This window comes from Alnus glutinosa, chromosome 8, assembly GCF_958979055.1.
Source record: "Alnus glutinosa chromosome 8, dhAlnGlut1.1, whole genome shotgun sequence".
Taxonomy (NCBI): domain Eukaryota; kingdom Viridiplantae; phylum Streptophyta; class Magnoliopsida; order Fagales; family Betulaceae; genus Alnus; species Alnus glutinosa.
The window spans coordinates 23,112,966-23,133,187 of NC_084893.1; the positions used below are offsets into that span (position 1 = coordinate 23,112,966).

A 20,222-nucleotide genomic window follows, 5' to 3' on the forward strand; every position below is an offset into this window, starting at 1 on the left:
TCGCAGCGGGTGGGTGAACATCACTGCTCGGAATTTGTTGTTCCAGTCGCATTTCGTGAGCAAGGAGGTGGCCGTAAAGTTCATCAATGGACAGTGGGTCGACTCTGGTTGTGACCGAAGTCACAAATGGATCGTATTCGAAGCCGAGCCCATTGAGAAGAAAAGAAACACTCTCAAAATCGTTGACATGCTGTCCGGCGGCAGCAAGAGTATCACTAAGCGTCTTTATAGTCTGAAAATATTCGATGATCGAGTTGGTGCCTTTCTTGACCGTTGCGAGCTGGAAGAAAATTTGCATGACCCGAGCACGGGCCTAAGAAGCAAACATGGTGAGCAGCGTGTTCCAGAGAGAGGAAGCCGAGGGAGAGCCGACTACATGGACGACATAGGGCTCGGACAGTGTAGAAATTAAAATACTAAGGATCATCTGATCCCGTTGATTCCAGGTGAGGAAGTCTGGGTTGACGATGGTGGTGGGTGCTCCAGCAACAGTGCTTGGATTTGGAATCGTCTAGGCAGGCGGAAGAGAAGAACCATCAAGGAAGCCATAAGCGTCTTGGCCTTTGATATACGCAAGAATCTGAGTTCGCTAGGCCATGAAGTTACCTTTGGTAAGTTTGATGCTGAGGTTATGATTCATATTTGGGACTAAAAAAATAACATAGGGCTGGGCGGGTGGTGGGGGATGCTGTGAAGCATGAGAAGCTGCCGATGTGGCAGAGGATTCAGAGTCGGAAGCCATGGATCACGACGTTAGTCGGTGATATGGCTCTGATACCATGATAGAACTAATGTATTAGGCTGTAAAACCGTGCTCTATAGATGAGCTTTCATTGAATATATATATAGGAGTATTACAAGAGATTTCATTGAATATATATAGGAGTATTACAAGAGATAAACATAAACAAGGACTCCTATACATAATTGATCTAGGACTTCTTTAGCTCTCAAATAACTAGAATACAATTTATCTTAGAACTCTATCTTCAGATTAGGACTCCGGATGGGATTAGACCTTTACTCAATAGTCTTTGGATTATGTAGTGCCGCACAAGACTAATAAGTGGATTTGGAGTCTTGAGTTGTAGTTGTTATTGGAGTTGTGTTAATACATTCCATAAAATATGGACCAAAAAACATGAGTTTGCAAGGAGTTGTGATAAAATAGGGAAGTGATACAAAAACACTCAATACACACCCCTTACACACCCACCCACATCATATGAGCTCCCCACCCTCTCATATGGAGTGGAGCTCATATGATGTGGGTCTCACCCCATATAAGAGGGTGAGTATGTAAAGGGTGTATATTGTGTGTTTTTTGATCTTTTCCTGATAAAATATGAAGAGAACTCCATTCATGGCTCAAGCTGTTGTAAGGTTCTAATATTCACCACGACTTCACTGACTAGACAGCACAGCAATGTCATATCAAAGGAAAATGAATTGTCCTCCACAAGGTTTAATTGATCTGCTTTAAAATTTTATCACTCGGTCACGAAAATAACATTTTGTTTTAAGGTAAGTGGGAATCACAAGATGCTAAAGTCAAAGAAGCAGCTAAGTTTAGCTACAACAGTTAAAGTAAAACCGGAATTAAACATTTCTCATTGTTGTATACATCATGACATATGTGGAGAGATTTACAAGGAATCTTCATTACATGAAGCCAACAGGAGCACAATTACATGACTAGAGCAAAAGCAGAAAGGAAAGCATTTCTAAGATCCTCAAAGGAAACATGAGCAAACATGCCAGCCCCAGATCCCATTTCACTCTTTTTTAGAATTTAAGCACAATCAGAACCTAAACAAAGGCTTAAGTGAATTATTTATCAAAAAACAAAAAACAAAAAAAAGATCCTCAAAGAAACATGAGCAAACATGCCAGCCCCAGGTCCCATTTCACTTCCTCAGAATTCAAGCATAATCAGAACCTAAACAAGGTTTAAGCAACAGATTACCCAGAATTCAATCTGTGCTGTCTTGATTTTCTCATACTCCAACGCACCCCCTGCAACTTGGCAGCGCAGAAAACCAATAGAACCCAGTTGGGGAAAAACCAGAGTTTTCAAGATCAAGTCCAGCTCAAACTCATTCAATTATGTCTCCTAATCCATAATCAAGCAGGAGAGCGAGCAAACCACAGCTCCAATAATGAAAAATGTGCACCACAAATTCGAATTCCCTCATTTCATAACAAAGTGATTGCAAAGCTAATCATACTTCTCTCTCCACGAGTACACAACAAAGAACACCCAAGAAAGTGCCAATGCAATATCCCCAACAACCTGCCTCGGCAAATCAGGAGCAAGATCCTCAAGCTTCCACTCGAAGTACACTCTCCAAACAGCCATGGAAATGTGAACAAGCACACATCCCTTGGCAAAGAAACTCTGGAACTCCCTGTCCTTAACAAAAGCCACCATGAACAAAAGAAACCCAATGGCAAATAAAAGCAAACCCGAGAAGGAATCGGAGGTTCTGATCAATAACTGATCATGGGGCGTGGATCCTTGAAGCTTACTTGCGGTCTCCGGGCCATGGCCAAACACAGAGACGTCATTGGAGTAAAACATCATTAAAACTCCACAAGTCAGAGCTATCAGAGAATGGAGAGCACATATAAGAAAAAACCCAGCCGATCCCATTGATCAGAGTTCAATTGAATCTTCTTCCCCTTTAATTAGCTTATCTCTAATCTAAATTCAAAGATGGCTCAAGAGCAACAACAAAGTCCTTTTTAACTATAACTTTCCATTTACAATATTAAAGAAAATCAGATAAACCAAAAACCCTATTGTTTACTATGATGCATCATAGTACAGAAAGATGCAACCTTTGATCAAAATCAATCCTTGACCATGAATCTCGTTGTAAAATTGAAGGAAACCCAGATATGATAAACTGACCAGAACCCAATCCTAGGTTTCACTTGTTCACTTCTAGAAACCCAAATGAAACCCTTGATCAAAACTCAGGACTGAAACAAGAAAACCTACACAAAGAAACCAAAAAAAAACAGTAACAAAATATCTATGGAGAGGCACAGAGAGAGATGAAAAAGAAAGCATCTGATCCAGAACCCTAACCCTGAACCAAAAGCTGAGACATTTAAGGAAGATGAAACGGAAAAGGGTTTCTTACAAGTGTGAGTTTTTCTTAGGGACGACGAGAAGAAAGAGCAGAGAGTACAGTTTGAATGGGTCTTGAGAAGTGTTATGTCAACGACGTATTTTTGGAGGCTTTTATTTATTTGTTGGGGTTTTGGTACATAGAAAGGTGGGGGGGTGTGGAGGATGGCCCCATGTGGGAGAGCCGGAGATCAATGCCTTAAAATGGCATAGAGATTGCTTCCTTCTCCATACCCTCAACCCATGCTGAAAATACCATTCTTTTACTGGCAACTTCCTTGCTTGATCTGCAAAGCAACTGAACATATAAGGAGCATGGGTTCATGGGTCTACATTATTTATTGTTTTTTAAAAACCTGTTGGTTTTTGAAATCATAGTAGTTGGCTGTGAGTGAAGTCATCGAAGCCTTGTGGTGACACCTTGAATATAATTGGTTTCTTCACTAACTTTTGCCACCAAAAAGTTATTTCATGTCTTCAATTGAGTTATCCCTTTTCAATCAAGGGATAATTCCTAACACATGATTGCTATGGTTGATTCTCTATGGCATACTTGACTTCATATCTCCATTTTAATTCATTCATTGTAAGAGATTTTTTGTCCAGATCGACAATTTTCTGTTCATATTGTTAACAATTCGAACGATAATGGTAAAAATTTATATAGGTTCACTTGCCGAAACAGATAGACGAGTGGTTCAAAATTTACAATTTTTATAGATATTTATCCACTTTTTGTAGTCTCTTGACATGAAATTGCAAATTAGATTGTCAACAAAATCTGCTAGAGTCCATTTGATGATGAATTTTCTTCTTAATGCTTCTCATGTGAAACTAAAAAAGGAGCATACTGGAAGAAGCCAAAGAAAGCTAAAAGACAAATGCGATCATGGGTTAGGACTTATCCCTTAATTGAAAAGATCTTCACCAAGTTCAGATTTGCTTTCCATTTTCAAAAGATCTATTTTTAAAATTTAAAAAAAAATAAATAAACAAACAAAATAAAATTGGCATGATATCCTTTGATCTGTAATCGATGGGCGCAAGCAAAGCAATGATGGGGACAGTTTATCATATAATCTAGCTGTATTGTTTGGGTCCTGTACACCAAATCAATGACAATTGACAACGATCTTACAAACTATATATTATTATTATTACTATTATTATATGCTACAAATTGAGATCTCTAAACAGGACGCCATCATTTTGAAGTCTACCCTACACCTGTTAGGGATGGAGGATTCTTGAAGATAATAAAAAATAACAATTTTTTTAAGAAAAGAAAGGCTACAAAGAGCTCACTTTTATATATGCTTTGTAGAGCATGATCTGTATATACTAAGTGAGTAAATGAAGGTTCAATACATACAAAATGGATAGACGTGTTGAGGTACATGTTTAAGCACACGACACCATATATATATATATATCGTTAAATCTAATAAAACAAAATTTAGACTATAAAATAAATTCTCTCCATTTCACTTGAAAAGAGTGGAAGTTCCTCCATGGTCAAAGAGACAAGAGGGCAGAAGCATATGTATCCAGAATAGAAAATGAGCACTGATAGAAGAGTTGAATCTTGGAAACAATAACATTTCTCCTCGGGGAAAACAAAACTGTGAAAGACGTGAGAAAAAGGCAGCAACTTGTATGAAACTTATTTCGAGTAAAGGTATTTACAACAAAAATGGATAGTTATCAACATCTTTTGAAACAAAAATTTGAGCCATTTTTTGTCCTTCGGACCATCCTGCACGCATCTAACCACATGTTCCTAACCCGTGATGTATAATTTGAATCAAAGAAGAAAGAAAGGAAAAACAAAAAGATCACATTTTCTTTAGCCAAAGAAAAAAAGAAGGAAAAATGAAAAGAAAAAAAGAACTAGAATGGATTGTTGTCTCTACTACCCGCAACAACTTTACGATGACGCTTCTGACCAGATCTCCTATCGCCCCTTCGCCTGCTACTCTTCTTCACAGGAGGCTTTACAACTGGTTTATAATCAGGCAAAGCGGGTGGATAACGGATTATCGGACTAACTGGAGGAGACAACTGCTCCAATAAATCTCTATGGTATGCCTGTATATCAAAAAAATCAGACTGAGCATATGCAAAAGAAAATCTGTGGCATATCTTGTTTTACAAGACAAAAAGACTTCTTATTCATACATATATTTAAAATATTCTCTCTCAAGAAAGAAAATAAAACAGATGCAACGTATTCACCGAGCCATTCGACATCCCAGTTTTATGCACTTCACATAGCATATTAAACAGGCTTATTTTGTTATTTAAATGTTGTTAACATGTTTTTACAGACACTAGGTTGCGATAAAAGACCTTTCAACCTTCCCACCATCTTCTGGGAAAGACAAATTCCTCCAATGGTTGCACTCCTGGAGATGGATACTTAACCTTCACATGCTAAAACCCAAAAGAATAGATCCAAATTAAATAAAATATAGAAGGGGGAAAAACAACCTTCTCCATCCTGACAAATATTTTTCTCTAGACTCCCTTCATATAGGACCCAACCGCATCTTCCATATGCAAGAAGTCTCTACCCTATAAGAGGCATTTGACTCCCCATTGATTGGATACTGCGGAAGAAAGCATATAGGACTAGCATTCTCTAGTGAGGGAAAGGGTTAAAAAAAAATGGTTGAGTGACCTAATGGCATGTTCTCATGCAAACTAAACCACTGTAAGAAAAGTGGAACAGGTCAATGTGTTAACAGGATGTCCTACTCTTTATCTGAGTAAACTAGAATTACATCTTAGGTGAAAATAGCCATCTATTAGGAAACAAACACACATACTACTTACAGTTAGATGCTAGGAATATATATACTTTTTAATCCATATGGCAAAATGCAAACACTAACCTGTATCACAAAGTTACGCCTTTCGCAGTCCAAAAACATATTGATGTTCCAACTAACTTTTGACATTATTTTGTCTCTCACTGTGGCAAAGCTTAACTGATCCCTGGGAGTAAAACGATCAACTTCATTGAACCATAGACAGGTAAAAAGATTTGTGATGGGAATGTGCTCCTTTACGATGACACAACCTTCAGGAACGTCTGCAGAACTCATTCATAAAGCAATACACTCAATTTTGAGAAATACATACAGCCAACATATGGAAACATAAACATAACATTCCTAACTGTATAAATATGTATTAATGTTATTCAGGCAAACATGTATGCATGAATCATGCACCTACCACTAGTTATAGGAAGCTTAGCCAAAGAATATGGTGTTAAACCCTCCCTTCTATAAAACTCAATCTGGTAGTCAATGGAGGCATTCTCGTATTTCCCAGCAGCTTTATTAGCTTCAGCCTCTTCATACACATCAAAGCGTTTATAGTGTCTTGAGATGGCAAGATTAGCATTTTCGCGCCACAAGAACCTGAACAATGTATTTAGGAATTGAACCATCTATGTTAAAAAAATATTATATCATTTCCTGAAAAGCTCAGATAATCATGTCCCTGCCTCCCATTGCATCAACATCAATGCCACAGATGCTTCAAAAATAAAGCTTAGAAAAAATAAAGCAGGTGATCAAGAGGATACATACAATTAGATCACTTGCATCAGTTACCATTATTGATGATTACAATTTACCTATATGAAAAGATCTCAAAATATAATATATTCCATTAACATCAAAATTATACAAGTTGAAGCAAAATAAAACTAGTGAACAGGTAAATATGCAATTATGCCACTTGGGTCAATGAACATTCTTGGAAACATAAATATGTTGCCATCTCTGATGTCTTTAGACTCCATAATACAGGAGAGATCTTCCTAAGCTCATAATTGATTAATTATATATAATTGATGACATACAGCAAGAAACATGCAAACAAAACTAAGATTAGCACAGCACGCAGGAGTATTGATGTTCCTGGTGGGGCTAGGCACCGGCCAGATCGGGGTTGGGATGCCCAGTTCCAACTTCCAACCTTCATCAGGTCGGAAGTCCATTTTCAGCTTCCAACGCTGTTCTGCAACCCTGATCTTCCAAGCCGAGCCAAACCCAACAACATTGGGGCCGAAGAGAGAGAGAGGGCTCCTGTGTATTCTATTTTCTTTCTTCTTCTTCCTCTGACGATCCATTTCCAACTTCTGACCCGACATCAATCAGAAATCTAAAATGGATTCTGAACACCAAGCCGACCCCAATTGGAAGCCGACTGGTCAGGATGGCTCGGGGATTTGAATACCCCTCATTCCTGACAATTGTCTACTAGAGAAGCACTACATCAAGAAAACTAGAGAAATCATAGTTTAGTAATAGAAATCATCCACATGATAACACTACTTCTTTTTCATAAGGTTGACTTAATCCATTTAATATGATTTTTTTTTTATAAGTAATGTATATTCAATCCAAGCCTAAAGGGCCACAACCCTCGTACACAAGGAGCATACAAGAGAACCTCTAAAATGTAGAAAAAGAAGCACATAACTCCAAAAACTCAAAAAAATTATAAACATGCACACTATTCTAGGCCACTTTCTATGTATACAGGGATTGTGCATCTTCTTTATCTCTAGCAAACCACTCTCACAATCTTCAAAACTCTTTGCGTTCCACTCTCTCAAAACACCACATTAAACACAAAGGAACCAACCTCCAGATTTGCAAAGCATGACGAGTTCCCAATTGTCCCCTCCAACTTCCCAACAAATCACTCACCTTTTGAGGCATAACCCAATCAACACCAAAAAACTGAAGAATCGCATTCTACAATCCAGTTGCAAATTCACAATGAATGAATAAATTATCAATAAACTCTCCACACTTCTTACGCATACAACACCACTGCATTACAATAACATTCATCTTTCATAAATTATCCAAAGTTGAGGTTTTTCCTAAAACCACGGTCCAAACAAAGAACGCTACTCTCGAGGGAGCCTTAACTTTCCAAATACTCTTCCAAGTTCCAATGAGATATTAGATAATACCTGATAATACGACTTAACTTCAAATGTTTACCTTTTAGATGGAATCCAATAAATTGTATTTTCCTCCATGCTTTACTCCTTGAGAATACAACATCTCAAGGAACCCCGAAACCACTTCCACCTCCCAATTATGCACTGGTCTAGCAAATATAATACTCCAATGAATGCTTCCATTTTGTAGCTGCATATTATCCTCCACCCATGCATCCTTGCCACAAGCAAAAGTGAATAACTCCGGAAATGAGACCTTCAAAGATTGCTCCCCACACCAAACATCATACCAAAACAACACACGAGATCCATCTCCTACCTCATATCTCAAATAATTAGCAAAACCGCCCCATGCCCTCCTTATACATTCCCACACACCCACACCATAGGGCCCACCAACCTCCTTAGAGCACCAATCTCCCCTCATAGTATCATATTTAATACTCACCACCATTCTTCCCAAAGCCTCTCTCTCTGTTGCATACCTCCACAACCACTTCCCCAAAAGAGCTCAATTAAACTGAATCATATTTTTCACCTCTAGACCTCCTGATGTTAGCGAAGTACATATAGTCGACCATTTCAATAGATGGAACTTAAACTCATTACCAATACCCCCCCCCCCCCCCCCCCCCCCCCCTCCCCCCCACCAAAACCCAGAAAGTCCCTCTGTAGTTTTTCCAATAAATTAGCCTCTTGCCGGAATAGGGAAAACAGACAATTAAAACGTTGGCAAATTAGAAAGAGTACTTTTATCAAAGTTAACCTGCCTCTCTTTGATAAATAAAGTCTATTTCAAGCAACCAACCGATGCCCCATCTTCTCAATAATGCCAGTCCAAATGGTGGAGACCTTATAGTGAGCACCCAAGGGAAGACCCAAATACTTCATCAACAATGACGACACACCACACCCAAGAATGCTAGCCAAAACCTCCACATCCCCCACATTGCCTACATGAACAATCTCTGACTTAGACAAGTTTATATTTAACCCCAAAACTACTTCAAAACATAAGAACAAACATCTCAAATTTCGAAAGTGTTCCACATTAGCCACACAAAAAATTAACGTATCTTCGGCAAACAACAAATGTGAGACCACCATCGCCTCATGATTTCTCGATCCTACTAAAAACCCAGAGAGAAACTCTTTACCACCGTAGCAAACAACATCCTACTTAAGGACTCCATAATAATCAAAAACAAAAGCAATGACAATGGATCCTTCTGTCTTAAACCACATGAACTACCAAAAAAAACCGATGGCGCCCCATTAATGAGAATGGAAAACCGAACTGTAGAAATGCAGTGAGCTATCCAACCTCGCCATCTCTCCTCAAAGCCGCATATCTTCAATAAATATAAAAGAATTCCCAATTGACGTTGCCAGAGGCCTTCTCCAAATCCAATTTGCATAAAATACCCGGTTCCCTGGTGCGAAGCCGACTATCCAAGCATTCATGCTCCACCAAAACAAAATCCAAAATTTGTCTACCTTTGATAAATGCATTTTGAGAACTTGAGACGATCTTTCCCAATACTGACTTCAACCTATTTGTCATAACTTTTGAAATAATTTTGTACACCCCACCCACTAATTTGATAGGATGAAAATCCTTAATCTCCACCGCCCCAGCTTTCTTAGGAATAAGAGAAACACGTACCATTAAAACTCTTCTCGAATTTTCCACGTCTATGGAACTCCTTAAACATTGCCATAATATCATTTTTAAAACCTCCCAACATTTCTGGAAAAAAAACCATGGAAAATCCATCAGGTCCTAGCGCCTTATCTCCATTAAAATTCTTCACCACCTCCATTACTTCACTTTCCTCAAATTCGCTTTCCAGCCAAGTACTCTCCCAATCATCAATGGAAAGAAAGAAAAGGTCATCCATCTTTGGTCTCCACATATACTATTCAAAATACAATTGTCTATAGAAGTTTACAATGTGATCCTTTATTACTACAAAATCATCAGTCATATTCCCACCAACCACTAAGGATTCAACCAAATTATTACTCCTATGTGAATTTGCCAAACGATAAAGAATTTCATATTGTTGTCTCCCGCTCTCAACCAAAGAGCCATTGACTTTTATCTCCAACTCACTTCTTCAAGATAGATACTCTGCTCCAATTCTCTAGAATACTCTTCTTTCTTAATTCTTTCAGCTTCAGTTAAAGATCTCTCCTTTGCAAGCAGATCCAGAGCACAAAGACCCTCCACCATCTCCCTCCTTCGCTTCCCTACATCACCAAAAACCTCCTCATTCCATTTCTTCAAATCAACTTTCAACACTTTAAATTTTTTGTTCCAACACATAACTAGAATTCCCCTCATACTGATATGAACCCCACCACATCTTGACCTTCTCTACAAAACCTTCTGATTACAGCAACATATTTTCAAACTTAAAAGACCTACTACCCCTACACCCTACTCCACAATCTAACAACAACGGGAAATGATCAAACAATAATCGAAGAAGACGTCTCTGAGTTACGTCTGGAAAATATTCCTCCCACTCCATAGATAGCAATAATCTATCAATTATTGACCATGATTCAACATCCCAATTATTAGACCAAGTGGAACTCCCCCCTACCAATGGAATATCCATAGTCCTCACTCAAAAATGAACTCTGAGAATTCCACCATCGCTTGTGTTTGTCTAGAGTCGCCTAATCTTTAACAAAGATACCGAACTACATTAAAATCTACCCCATAGACCACGGCCTCTACCACAGACTCATTAAACCAACCAACTCATCCCATAGACATCTTCTTTCCACATCATCATTTGGCCCATAAACCCCCACAAAGGCCCATTCAAAATTTTTCTTAATGCATCTGAAAGAACAAGCTACCACAAACCAGCCCACATACTCAACCTTCTCCACCACTCACCTATCCCACATCAACAGAATACCTACTGATGCCCCTCTAAACCCCAAATACAACCAATCTACATGAACACATCCCCACACACTACGAACCACTTCCCTACTAATAACCTTCATTTTTGTTTCTTGCAAACACACAATATCCGTTTTCCACTCCCTTAGAAGCCCTCTAATCTGAAATCTTTTCTCGGTATCATTCATGCCTCTCACATTCCATGACATGATCTTGGGTTTCATAAATAACACTTACCACCCCTCCCCTTTCCTACCACTCTATTAGATTGACCACTCTTTAATATGACATAATTAAAGAAAGAAATTTTTAAATATCCCGCTTTCATCTTTAATAAAATTTCTCGTACTTATCAAAAAATAAAGCAATTTTTAAATATCTACCTCTCTATGAACCAAAACATAAGAGCATTAACTCTTCCTTTTTTTAATTCTTTTTCCTGCTCTTTTCTTTGATGATTTCTAGTCTCCTACTCTATTAATCGCTCATCTTGCTCTTTATTACTTTACTTTCTCTTTTTTTAACTAGTTGATTAAGTATTAATATTTTTGGTGGAAAGTGATCTTTGTTAAAGCGGCTCAAGATTGCGAGGTGGATGCATTTGCCTCATTCTTCAGGATGTTGTATTTAGTCAGAATGAGACAGGAATGAGAAGACAATTTGTGATGGGTACCTTCCAAAAGATGGTTGTTTGGTGTTAAATCCTTCTATGGTTTCTGTTTCCCTTGGAAGAGTATTTGAAAGACTAAGGTTCTGTTGAGGGTGGCCTTTTTCATGTGGTCGGAGGCCTTAGGAAAGATCCTTACCATGGACAATCTCCAAAAGCAACATGTCATTGTGGTTGATAGGCGTTGTATGTGTAAAAAGAATAGGGAGTCTGTGAATCATCTTCTCCTTCATTGTGAGGTTGCTTCTGCCATTTGAAATGTTTTCTTCAATCGATTTGGGTTGCCTTGGGTTATACCTAGATGCGTAGTCGATTTGTATGCTGCTTGGTAGACTATCGGCAACACTCGGAGTGTTGTTGTGTGGAAGATAGTGCCTTCGTGCCTTTTGTGGTGTCTATGAAAAGAAAGGAATGATAGGTGATTGAAGATCGCGAGAGGACTTTGGAACAAATTAAGTCTTTATTTTTCAACACCTTGTATCTTTTGACAGCTACTTATGTTTCTCCCTTGAAGTTATGATTGGAGGTATAAAAAGTTATGAAAATTAGTATGGAATAATGATTGAAATAATTATTATTTAATATAAACAAATATGAATCAATTATAAATATTTAATTATTGTTTAATATAAATAAATTTTTTTTTAATCCAAGAAAAATACGAATTTGAGAAAAAAAAAAAAAAAAATTGGCATTTCAGCCATTGTTTAGTGTTATCTTATTATAATATTATAATATGTGTAACCAATAAACCAAATCTACCACCAATCTTCCAACAAACGTTTTTTTTTTCCCGATTTTTTTCTGACTTTTCGGGCATTTCCGATTTTCGTTTCCCTGTTTTTTTCGATTTTTCATTATATTATATTGTTTTTGGGTTTTGTGTGGGTGACGGTGGGAAATTTTTAAAAAATAAAATAAAAATCCGGTGCATGCAAGCTAATGGTAAGCTTGGTTTTTAGAATAATTTTGTTCAACCGTTGGATAAGAGAAAAGTTTCATCCAATGGTTGTCATTGCCACTTTGACCTCTACATTATGTACACACAACCAAAATCAACCACTGTCAGCCTGGTTTACCGTGCGACCTGGAATTTATTGGGTGTGGGAACTTGTAAGCTGTACAGTTCCCATTAACAGTGTAGATGGAACAAATGTACCGAGGCATCACATCCAACGGTTCAATCTCCGTCATCTTTGAAAAAGTGGTGTCAATGTTTTACACCCAATTCTGATCACGCGTCATTTCCAACCAAAAAAAAAAAATCTGATCACATGTCATATCTCTCTCTCTCTCTACCAACAAAAGTGTACTTTTTGCAAAGGAAATGCAAAAATCCAACGCTTTGAACAGAGGAAATTAAAGTTGCGTTGGAGTTCTTTTTTAAAAAAATTTGGGGTGAATTTGGGTGGAAAAACGGGTTGAATTCGGGTTGTATTAAACCCGAACACTATAGCAAGTGGAATTTTTTTTTTAACTTGCATCCAAACATGCCATAAGCTATTTCTTAATACAAAGTAGGTTCAAAAATTTATAATAGATGGATATGTCTTTGATTTCGTATTTAATTCTATAAAATTAAAATCTATAGATGGTGATAGTTAGAAAATTGTTGTCTTAATCTTAAAAACTTTCTAAAACATGGCATGTTTTCTGATATTAATGATCTAGATTTGCTTTTATATTATTATAAAGTTAAAAGTTCTGCAAAAAAAAAGTAAAAAAGAAATTAATATAACTGAACTACATAAAAAAATATTCTTTTCCAAATATATGCATCGGTTGTAGAATATTATTGACAGTAGCCTTAGTGGTTGCTTCAGTAGAGATAAGCTTTTTAAACTTAAGATTAATAAAATCCTATTTAGAATAAACTATGTTACAAGAAATATTAAATAAATTAAACATAATATTTCTTAAAATGATATATTAACAAAATTTAAATCCAAAAATTTGCTTGGTAATATTGCATCTCACACAGCGAGAAGAATCATTCTTAAATAAAATTATGCCATATCTAATATAAAAATTTATTATATTATTATTTCAAAATTTAAAAAGCCTCATTTAAACATTTCGCCTTAAGCCTTGATTTATATTAAGTCACCCCTGTTTCAAGCTTCCACATACCATGAGCATGAGAGGCTAACACAAATAGAAGATGGTATGTACCTCTCAAGAATTTGATATGGATCCGCAACAAGCTGGAGCTTTCCATCAATCCATATAGAATACCGGACATTGGGGAAGATCCTATGCAATAGAAGCTTTGGAACCTGTCACAAATGCATACAGGGTCAACAATATCTAACACACTTAAGGACTTAAATAAGTTTCCTTATCACAAATTTTCCCCATAAAATATTGCAGGGCCACCTAACATCATAAACAAAGTTCATTTGGAAAATACCAATAGTAATATATCTCAAGCAATCTCTCTACTTTGCAGTACATCATTGTCCAATGTTGGAAAGAACTTATTCAAGCACTTGCTTCTATGCATTGTATCTGATCCAGACTGGAAAATTAATCTCAGTCAAGTTCTCTCCTTTGATCAATATTTGCAAAATAGGTAATCACTTTTGTGACTGTCAATATATTCAGATTTACGGTGTAAAGGCAAAACAAAGATATAATGATCACTAAAGTGCATGCATCTGCCTGTGTATTTATAAAGATACATGAACAATTACATGGAAATTTAAGGTGTACTTCTGCATTTTCTACTTTAACCTTGACTATAAATGGATTCATGGAAGTCATTCATATCACAATCACCTATCTCCATATGTGGGTATAATATCCTCCATAGATGAAAAATGGAAATACAAATGGTATGTAATGAATGGGCAAAAAATATATATATATATATATAATTGATGTGATCTAGAGAGTCAAAAGTAAGAAATAAATCCACCAAAAATACAGCAAACAGACCTTTCCATTACGTCTTGGATCAGTGTATGGAATATTATGAACAACAATAGTTCTCCATAACCCAACCTTCTTACTGCTGTCCAAGACACTGGAATTCTTCATATAAGCCTCTGTCTCTTCATCAATAAACATATAAAAAGGAACATTTTTCCTTGCTGCTTCACTAATGTTCTTGGGCTGTTGGATAACGTCATAGTTTCCTAGCAAAGGTGCAATCATGAGGAACAGCAAATTATATGTATAAAATTAAGCAAGTATTAACAGAGTGTCTTATGCTAAAAGTACCAAATATGGCTGATGCAACAATAACCTCATGAAATTGCGCCAACTCCATAAGGTCAGCTTCATGAATATCAAATCCACTCTGGTAACCAGGTTTGCTTCCTTTAACAAATCTGATAAAAAGAATTTGCACCAGCAGAAAAAGGACAGAAAGTGAGATTCATTTAACTCAAAAAATAAAAATAAAAAAGCTAAAATTTCTTACAGGCCATTGTGGACAATGAAGACGACATTTAAGTAAAGTGAACCAAAGATTAAAACCTAAACCTACCCACAGTGCACTGCCATTGACTCTTTTATATCAAAAGAGTCATTCCTCTGCTTTAGAGAAGGATATCCACCGAAGTCAGAGCCTCCATGAGTCTCAGTTTTAATAGGATTATCATCATGAACATATGTCAAATTACGAAGCACCGGTGATGCTGATGGGGAGCTTGGCATACTAGCTATTGCCTGCTCCACAGGGAGGTAACATACTGGGCATGCTGAAAAAGGAAAAATGTGAAAGAACAAAATCAACAGAATTTTACCAAAACAAACATTGATGTGGACAGTAGTTGATAAATTCATGTTAAGATGTTTAAGACTTATTTTAACATCAAAATTACAAGTGGGTGGATGCAAAAATTATGTTAATAATAATATTTCAAAAAAAAAAAAAAAAAAACTCAAACTTACGACGTGGTCCAATCCTTTTACTATTGGCTGGCGGGGGAGGAGGAAATACAAATTTTCCACACAGATGGCCTGATGGAGGGGAAGACCTTGTAACATCTATAGCTCTTGCAGCAGCAGAGGCAGTAGGAGGAGGAGGAGGAGGAGGAGGAGGAGACAGAGCTCCACTCTGATCTCTTCCTTTCAAAGAGAGCTGTCCAGAAGCATTTTTACCCCAAAGATAATCTTCTACTCCTGGTAGATTTGAGGACACAGGATGATTTGACAGATAGGGATCCATGCTTCCGATATTTGAAGTGATGTTCGATTCTGCTACATCATCATTCAAAACAAAAACATGAAGCGCACAGGATTTTCAAGTAGAGCAGCTAAAATGAAAAACAAGTAAATAAGTAGTGCAATGACAATCCTAAAATTAGAGGGTTAACGAGTCATAACAATAGCAAGTGTGCCTCAAATAATACAGCTTCAGCTTCACAAGAAAAAGATGAAGAGAAGTCAACTCTATCAGGTCATAATCTTGTCTCATAAACTGAAATAATTATAAAAAATAAAAATAAAAAAAAATAAAAAAAAAATTGACAGTGTCTCCCAACTATCTTGTATGTATTCCCTGCTTTATATTCAACAAACTGGGGTGAACTATAACTAATAGGTGCCTAAGCGTAATCACCAGTGACAATAATTCCAGTTCTGCATAATACATGACTGTCAAGAAGAAAAGGAATGGGGATAGAAAAACAAACCTTTATTAACCATAAAGGAACCGAACACAAAAACCAAAAGAGCAAGGACAACCAAGAGGAGCATTGCAACCCTCCTCCGACCGGCATATCGGCAAATAAAGAGGAGAATCCTTTCCTTCTCCCTTGAACTAGAAAAAAACATCTTCGTAGGCTTTCGCACAAGTATTGGTGTTGCCTGAGTCGCCGGCAAGAAGCCGTTCTGTATCTGTTGTTGCAGTGATCCATAACTCCCCGTACGTAAACCCAATGACCCTCCAGTCATTGTACCTCCAAATCCACAACCTTGGGTTTCATCTCCTTTCTACTCTACAAAAACCTCTCATTCACATAACCCAAGATTGTCTTCCAAAGCTGAATTCCAAAATGCCGCAACCAATTCACCAATCCCACCACCGAATAGTCCACCAATTCAATAAATCTCCAATGTATGACCTCACATTCACAAACCCAAAATTATTTTCCAAGTATACGTTCAAAAGCACCAAGCCACCTTTAAATCAAACCCAAACTCACTGAACCCACAACTCCTTCTCAATGCTAAATTTCAAATTAAAACGCCCCAAACCTTAATCCGCACAAGCCCACCGCGAATTGAATCCCAAAAATTCAGATCCTCTTTTCAGTTTCCACTAAACTTTCAGATATACGATCTCAAAGACCAGAGTGATTCAAAAAGAAAAAGAAAAAAAAAAAAAAAAAAAAAAGACCAACGGGACGATTCCAGTTTATATCAAATAGAACTTGCAAATCCCAAATGGAATCCAATTAGAATCAGAATCCCGAACTTCTAAGAATTTCGAATCAGTCCAAAATAATCGAAGGCTCGCGGATCACTGCCTAAACAGAAACTGAAAAATCCAATAATGGGAGGCAGAGATTGAGACTAAAAAGGTTTACCTCTATGCCAATAGGCTTTAAATTTCAAACCCAATTCAAAATCCTAGAATTTTTCTGAAGTGGGTTTTCATCTTGTAATCAAAATCTAGGGTTTCGGTGAGGAAATTTTTTTGACATACTCCTTCTGTGGGATTAGCTTTCGCGGTTCTCTCTCTCTCTCTAGGAAAATTCCACGTTTCATATTTTATCTTGGGAAAAAACTACATTTACTTCCAGTAATTTACAGCTTATCTCCCTCAAATTACCGTTGACATTGTAATATTTTTTATTTTGTGAAAAAATAATAATAATAACAAAAATATTCTTATAAAATATTTTTAAAAAATGATAAAATAAAATAAAACTATTATTCTTGAATTTTATCTTTTGATATTTTTTTTAAAAAAAAATTATCAAAGATAATATTGTTATTTTTTACAGAAAAATGGGACATTGCAACCATATGATAGTTCGTAGAACATTTACACAAATTATTTGATAGTTAAAGAAGATAAATATACTTTACTCTTTATCTTATTTATCTTTTGTTTCGAAACCTCAAACAATGAATGTTATGAAATTGAATTTTGGTTGTACTGTGATCTAAATGGGATCCTTTTTATATCGGGGAATGATTGTTGTACAACTCTTGACACAATTCTTGTATAATTCTAATAACTTTTTTTTCAAATTAATTATTGGACATGTTTTCTTACATATGGGTCATAAATATCGGATTGTTAATTTTAAAAAAAGTTGTCAGAGTTGTACAAAAGTTGTAAACATATCGTATCTCGTTCACATATTCTATTGAGAAATTATTATTGTACAACTCTTGACACAACTTTTGTTATTGAGATTTGATCGTTGCACAGCAGGTTGTGCACAACCTACTCACATGGGTGGGATCCACCCACTCAGATGGAACCCACTCATGTTAGTGGTTGTGCACCAAGCTTTTTCCTTTGTTATTTTACATGTGGGTCCTAAATATATAATGAATGTGTATTTAGGTACACAACTTGTACACAACAACCCTTATGTGTAATAATATTTCAGCATTTTTTTTTAAGCACTAACCATATGGATTGTGGTGCACAAGTTATGCAAATATCATTACACTGTCTAATGATTGATGCTAAAAAAGCTGTTAAAATTGTAAAAGAGTTGTACGAAAGTTATAAACATATCATTTATCTATTCTATTAAATCTATAAAATTTAATCTGAACGATGAATTGATTTTTCTCAATTTCAAATCATGATATGCGGAGCAAAAAGACTTGCTATTTGAATATTTATTCTCTTATTATAATAGTACTTTACATCTAATTGATAGGTTAGCTCTAAGTCATGCAAGCACATACAAAAGATTTTATATGGTACGATGTATATTTTATGAGAATGAAAAATTATTTCATATTTATTAAATGTTTATATGCTGTGCGTGGATACAGAGAAGTAAGAATATGTATAACGTTACTCTAAGAAGATTGGTGTGAAGTTACATTAAAATAACGAATAATCTTATATGAGAATTTTTTAAAAGTTTAAACTTATAAAATAATATGTGGTTTAACATATTAAATAGCATGAAATTTAGCATTATAGTAAGACTGTTGACCCAAAACCAATAACTCAATAAGAATGAAATATGACGGAACCAATGTGTATTGAGAGAATCGAGAATCTTGGTCATTTAGGGTGGTGGGGGAATTGATTAAGAGTTGTTTAATGTTTAATGATTAGTTTAAGAGCTTTTGTGGTAGTTGAGGTGGCATTGATGGGGTTTGGAAATTTGAGCATGCCATGGTCGGTGTTTGAATAAGTGGGATAGTCGCGGTCGGTTGGGCATTACTATGGAATGACAATGATTGTGATTTTTGGGTTTTTTTTTTTTGAAAAAAAAACAAACAAACGTCTGACCTATGTATAATTAAAAATAATTCAAATTTAAAAAAATACAAAAAAATGAAGAAAAAAAAAAGTGATTTGAGGGTGGTTCGGCTACCCCCAAAGAGCAAAATAGGAGTGGCAAAAACCACCCCCAAAAGCCTTAGGGTGTCTTGGCTACCTCCGTTTGGCCTGAGAGTGAGTTCAGCCACCTCCAAAGATCAAACCCTAACTCGGGGGTTTTTTTTTTTCTCTCTTTTTTGGGCTTGTGGGAGCGGCCGAACCCACTCCCATTTTACTCTTTAGGGGTGGCTGAACCACCCCCAAAAGCCATGGGGTGGTTCATCCACACCGGTTAGAGCCACCCCTCTTTCTTTCATTTTTTTTTTCTTTTTAATTTTTTTATATTTTAAAAGTTCTTCTTTTTTTTAGTTTTTTTTATTTTTAATTATGCATATGGACACATGTCGGTTTTTTAAAGCATATGACATGAATTTCTGTCAATTTTTGGATGGATGTACTATCTCCGTCTTTAGCCATAATCGAGATATCATTTACAATACGAAATGAACCATAAATGACAAAAAAATAAAGTCATTAAACTACAATGGGCAAAAAAGTATTTAACCCTTTTTTTAATAAATATTAATAGCTTTTATTGCTTGATCAATGAAATAGAGCAAACTACTCTAACAAAACATTATCACAGATATAGCTATGACTTATTCCATCTAGACCTGATCTATGACTTGTTTAATGACAACATTTGCTAAACCGTGCGTCATTGTATTTGCAACTCTGTTAATATGTCTAACCTGCCAATTAGACAACAACTCTAGGGTCGTTTGAATACCGTTCACAAATCCAAAATGACTCTAATTCCGTCTGATAGAGTTGACTGCATTTACCACTTGAAACGCGTCACCTTCCAAAATAATATTATGAAGCCCCAACTCTTTGTTAAAAAGAGTGGCTCGGTGCTACTACCAGTTCAAGGTTAACCCTTTTTGTCAAACTTATTGCAGCAATTATGTGCCCCTTAAAGTCCTGCATCACAATACCAATACCAATTCACACGTTGCCAAGATCCACTGATGC

At 36.3% G+C, this 20,222-nt stretch overlaps 2 protein-coding genes across 3 annotated transcripts; both read right to left on the reverse strand.

Moving 5' to 3' along the window:
- Positions 1-1,582: 1,582 nt before the first annotated feature.
- LOC133875680 (uncharacterized) lies at positions 1,583-3,471 on the reverse strand. Its single transcript, XM_062313884.1, has one exon. The coding sequence runs from the start codon at positions 2,651-2,653 to the stop codon at positions 2,219-2,221; it is 435 nt and encodes a 144-aa protein (XP_062169868.1). The 5' UTR covers positions 2,654-3,471; the 3' UTR covers positions 1,583-2,218.
- A 1,299-nt stretch (positions 3,472-4,770) lies between these two features.
- LOC133875831 (probable hexosyltransferase MUCI70) lies at positions 4,771-17,419 on the reverse strand. 2 transcript variants are annotated; one of them, XM_062314072.1, is made up of 9 exons: positions 16,357-17,419; positions 15,614-15,922; positions 15,207-15,420; positions 14,939-15,048; positions 14,654-14,853; positions 13,889-13,992; positions 6,377-6,564; positions 6,031-6,230; positions 4,771-5,224 (listed from the first exon to the last, which is right to left on the reverse strand). In XM_062314072.1, exons 1-9 carry the CDS (start codon positions 16,616-16,618, stop codon positions 5,027-5,029), a joined length of 1,785 nt encoding a protein of 594 aa, XP_062170056.1. In that variant the 5' UTR covers positions 16,619-17,419; the 3' UTR covers positions 4,771-5,026. The 2 variants fall into 2 exon arrangements, with proteins under 2 accessions (XP_062170056.1, XP_062170057.1); XM_062314073.1 differs by having other exon boundaries at positions 15,614-15,919; positions 16,357-17,418.
- Between the last annotated feature and the right edge of the window lie 2,803 nt (positions 17,420-20,222).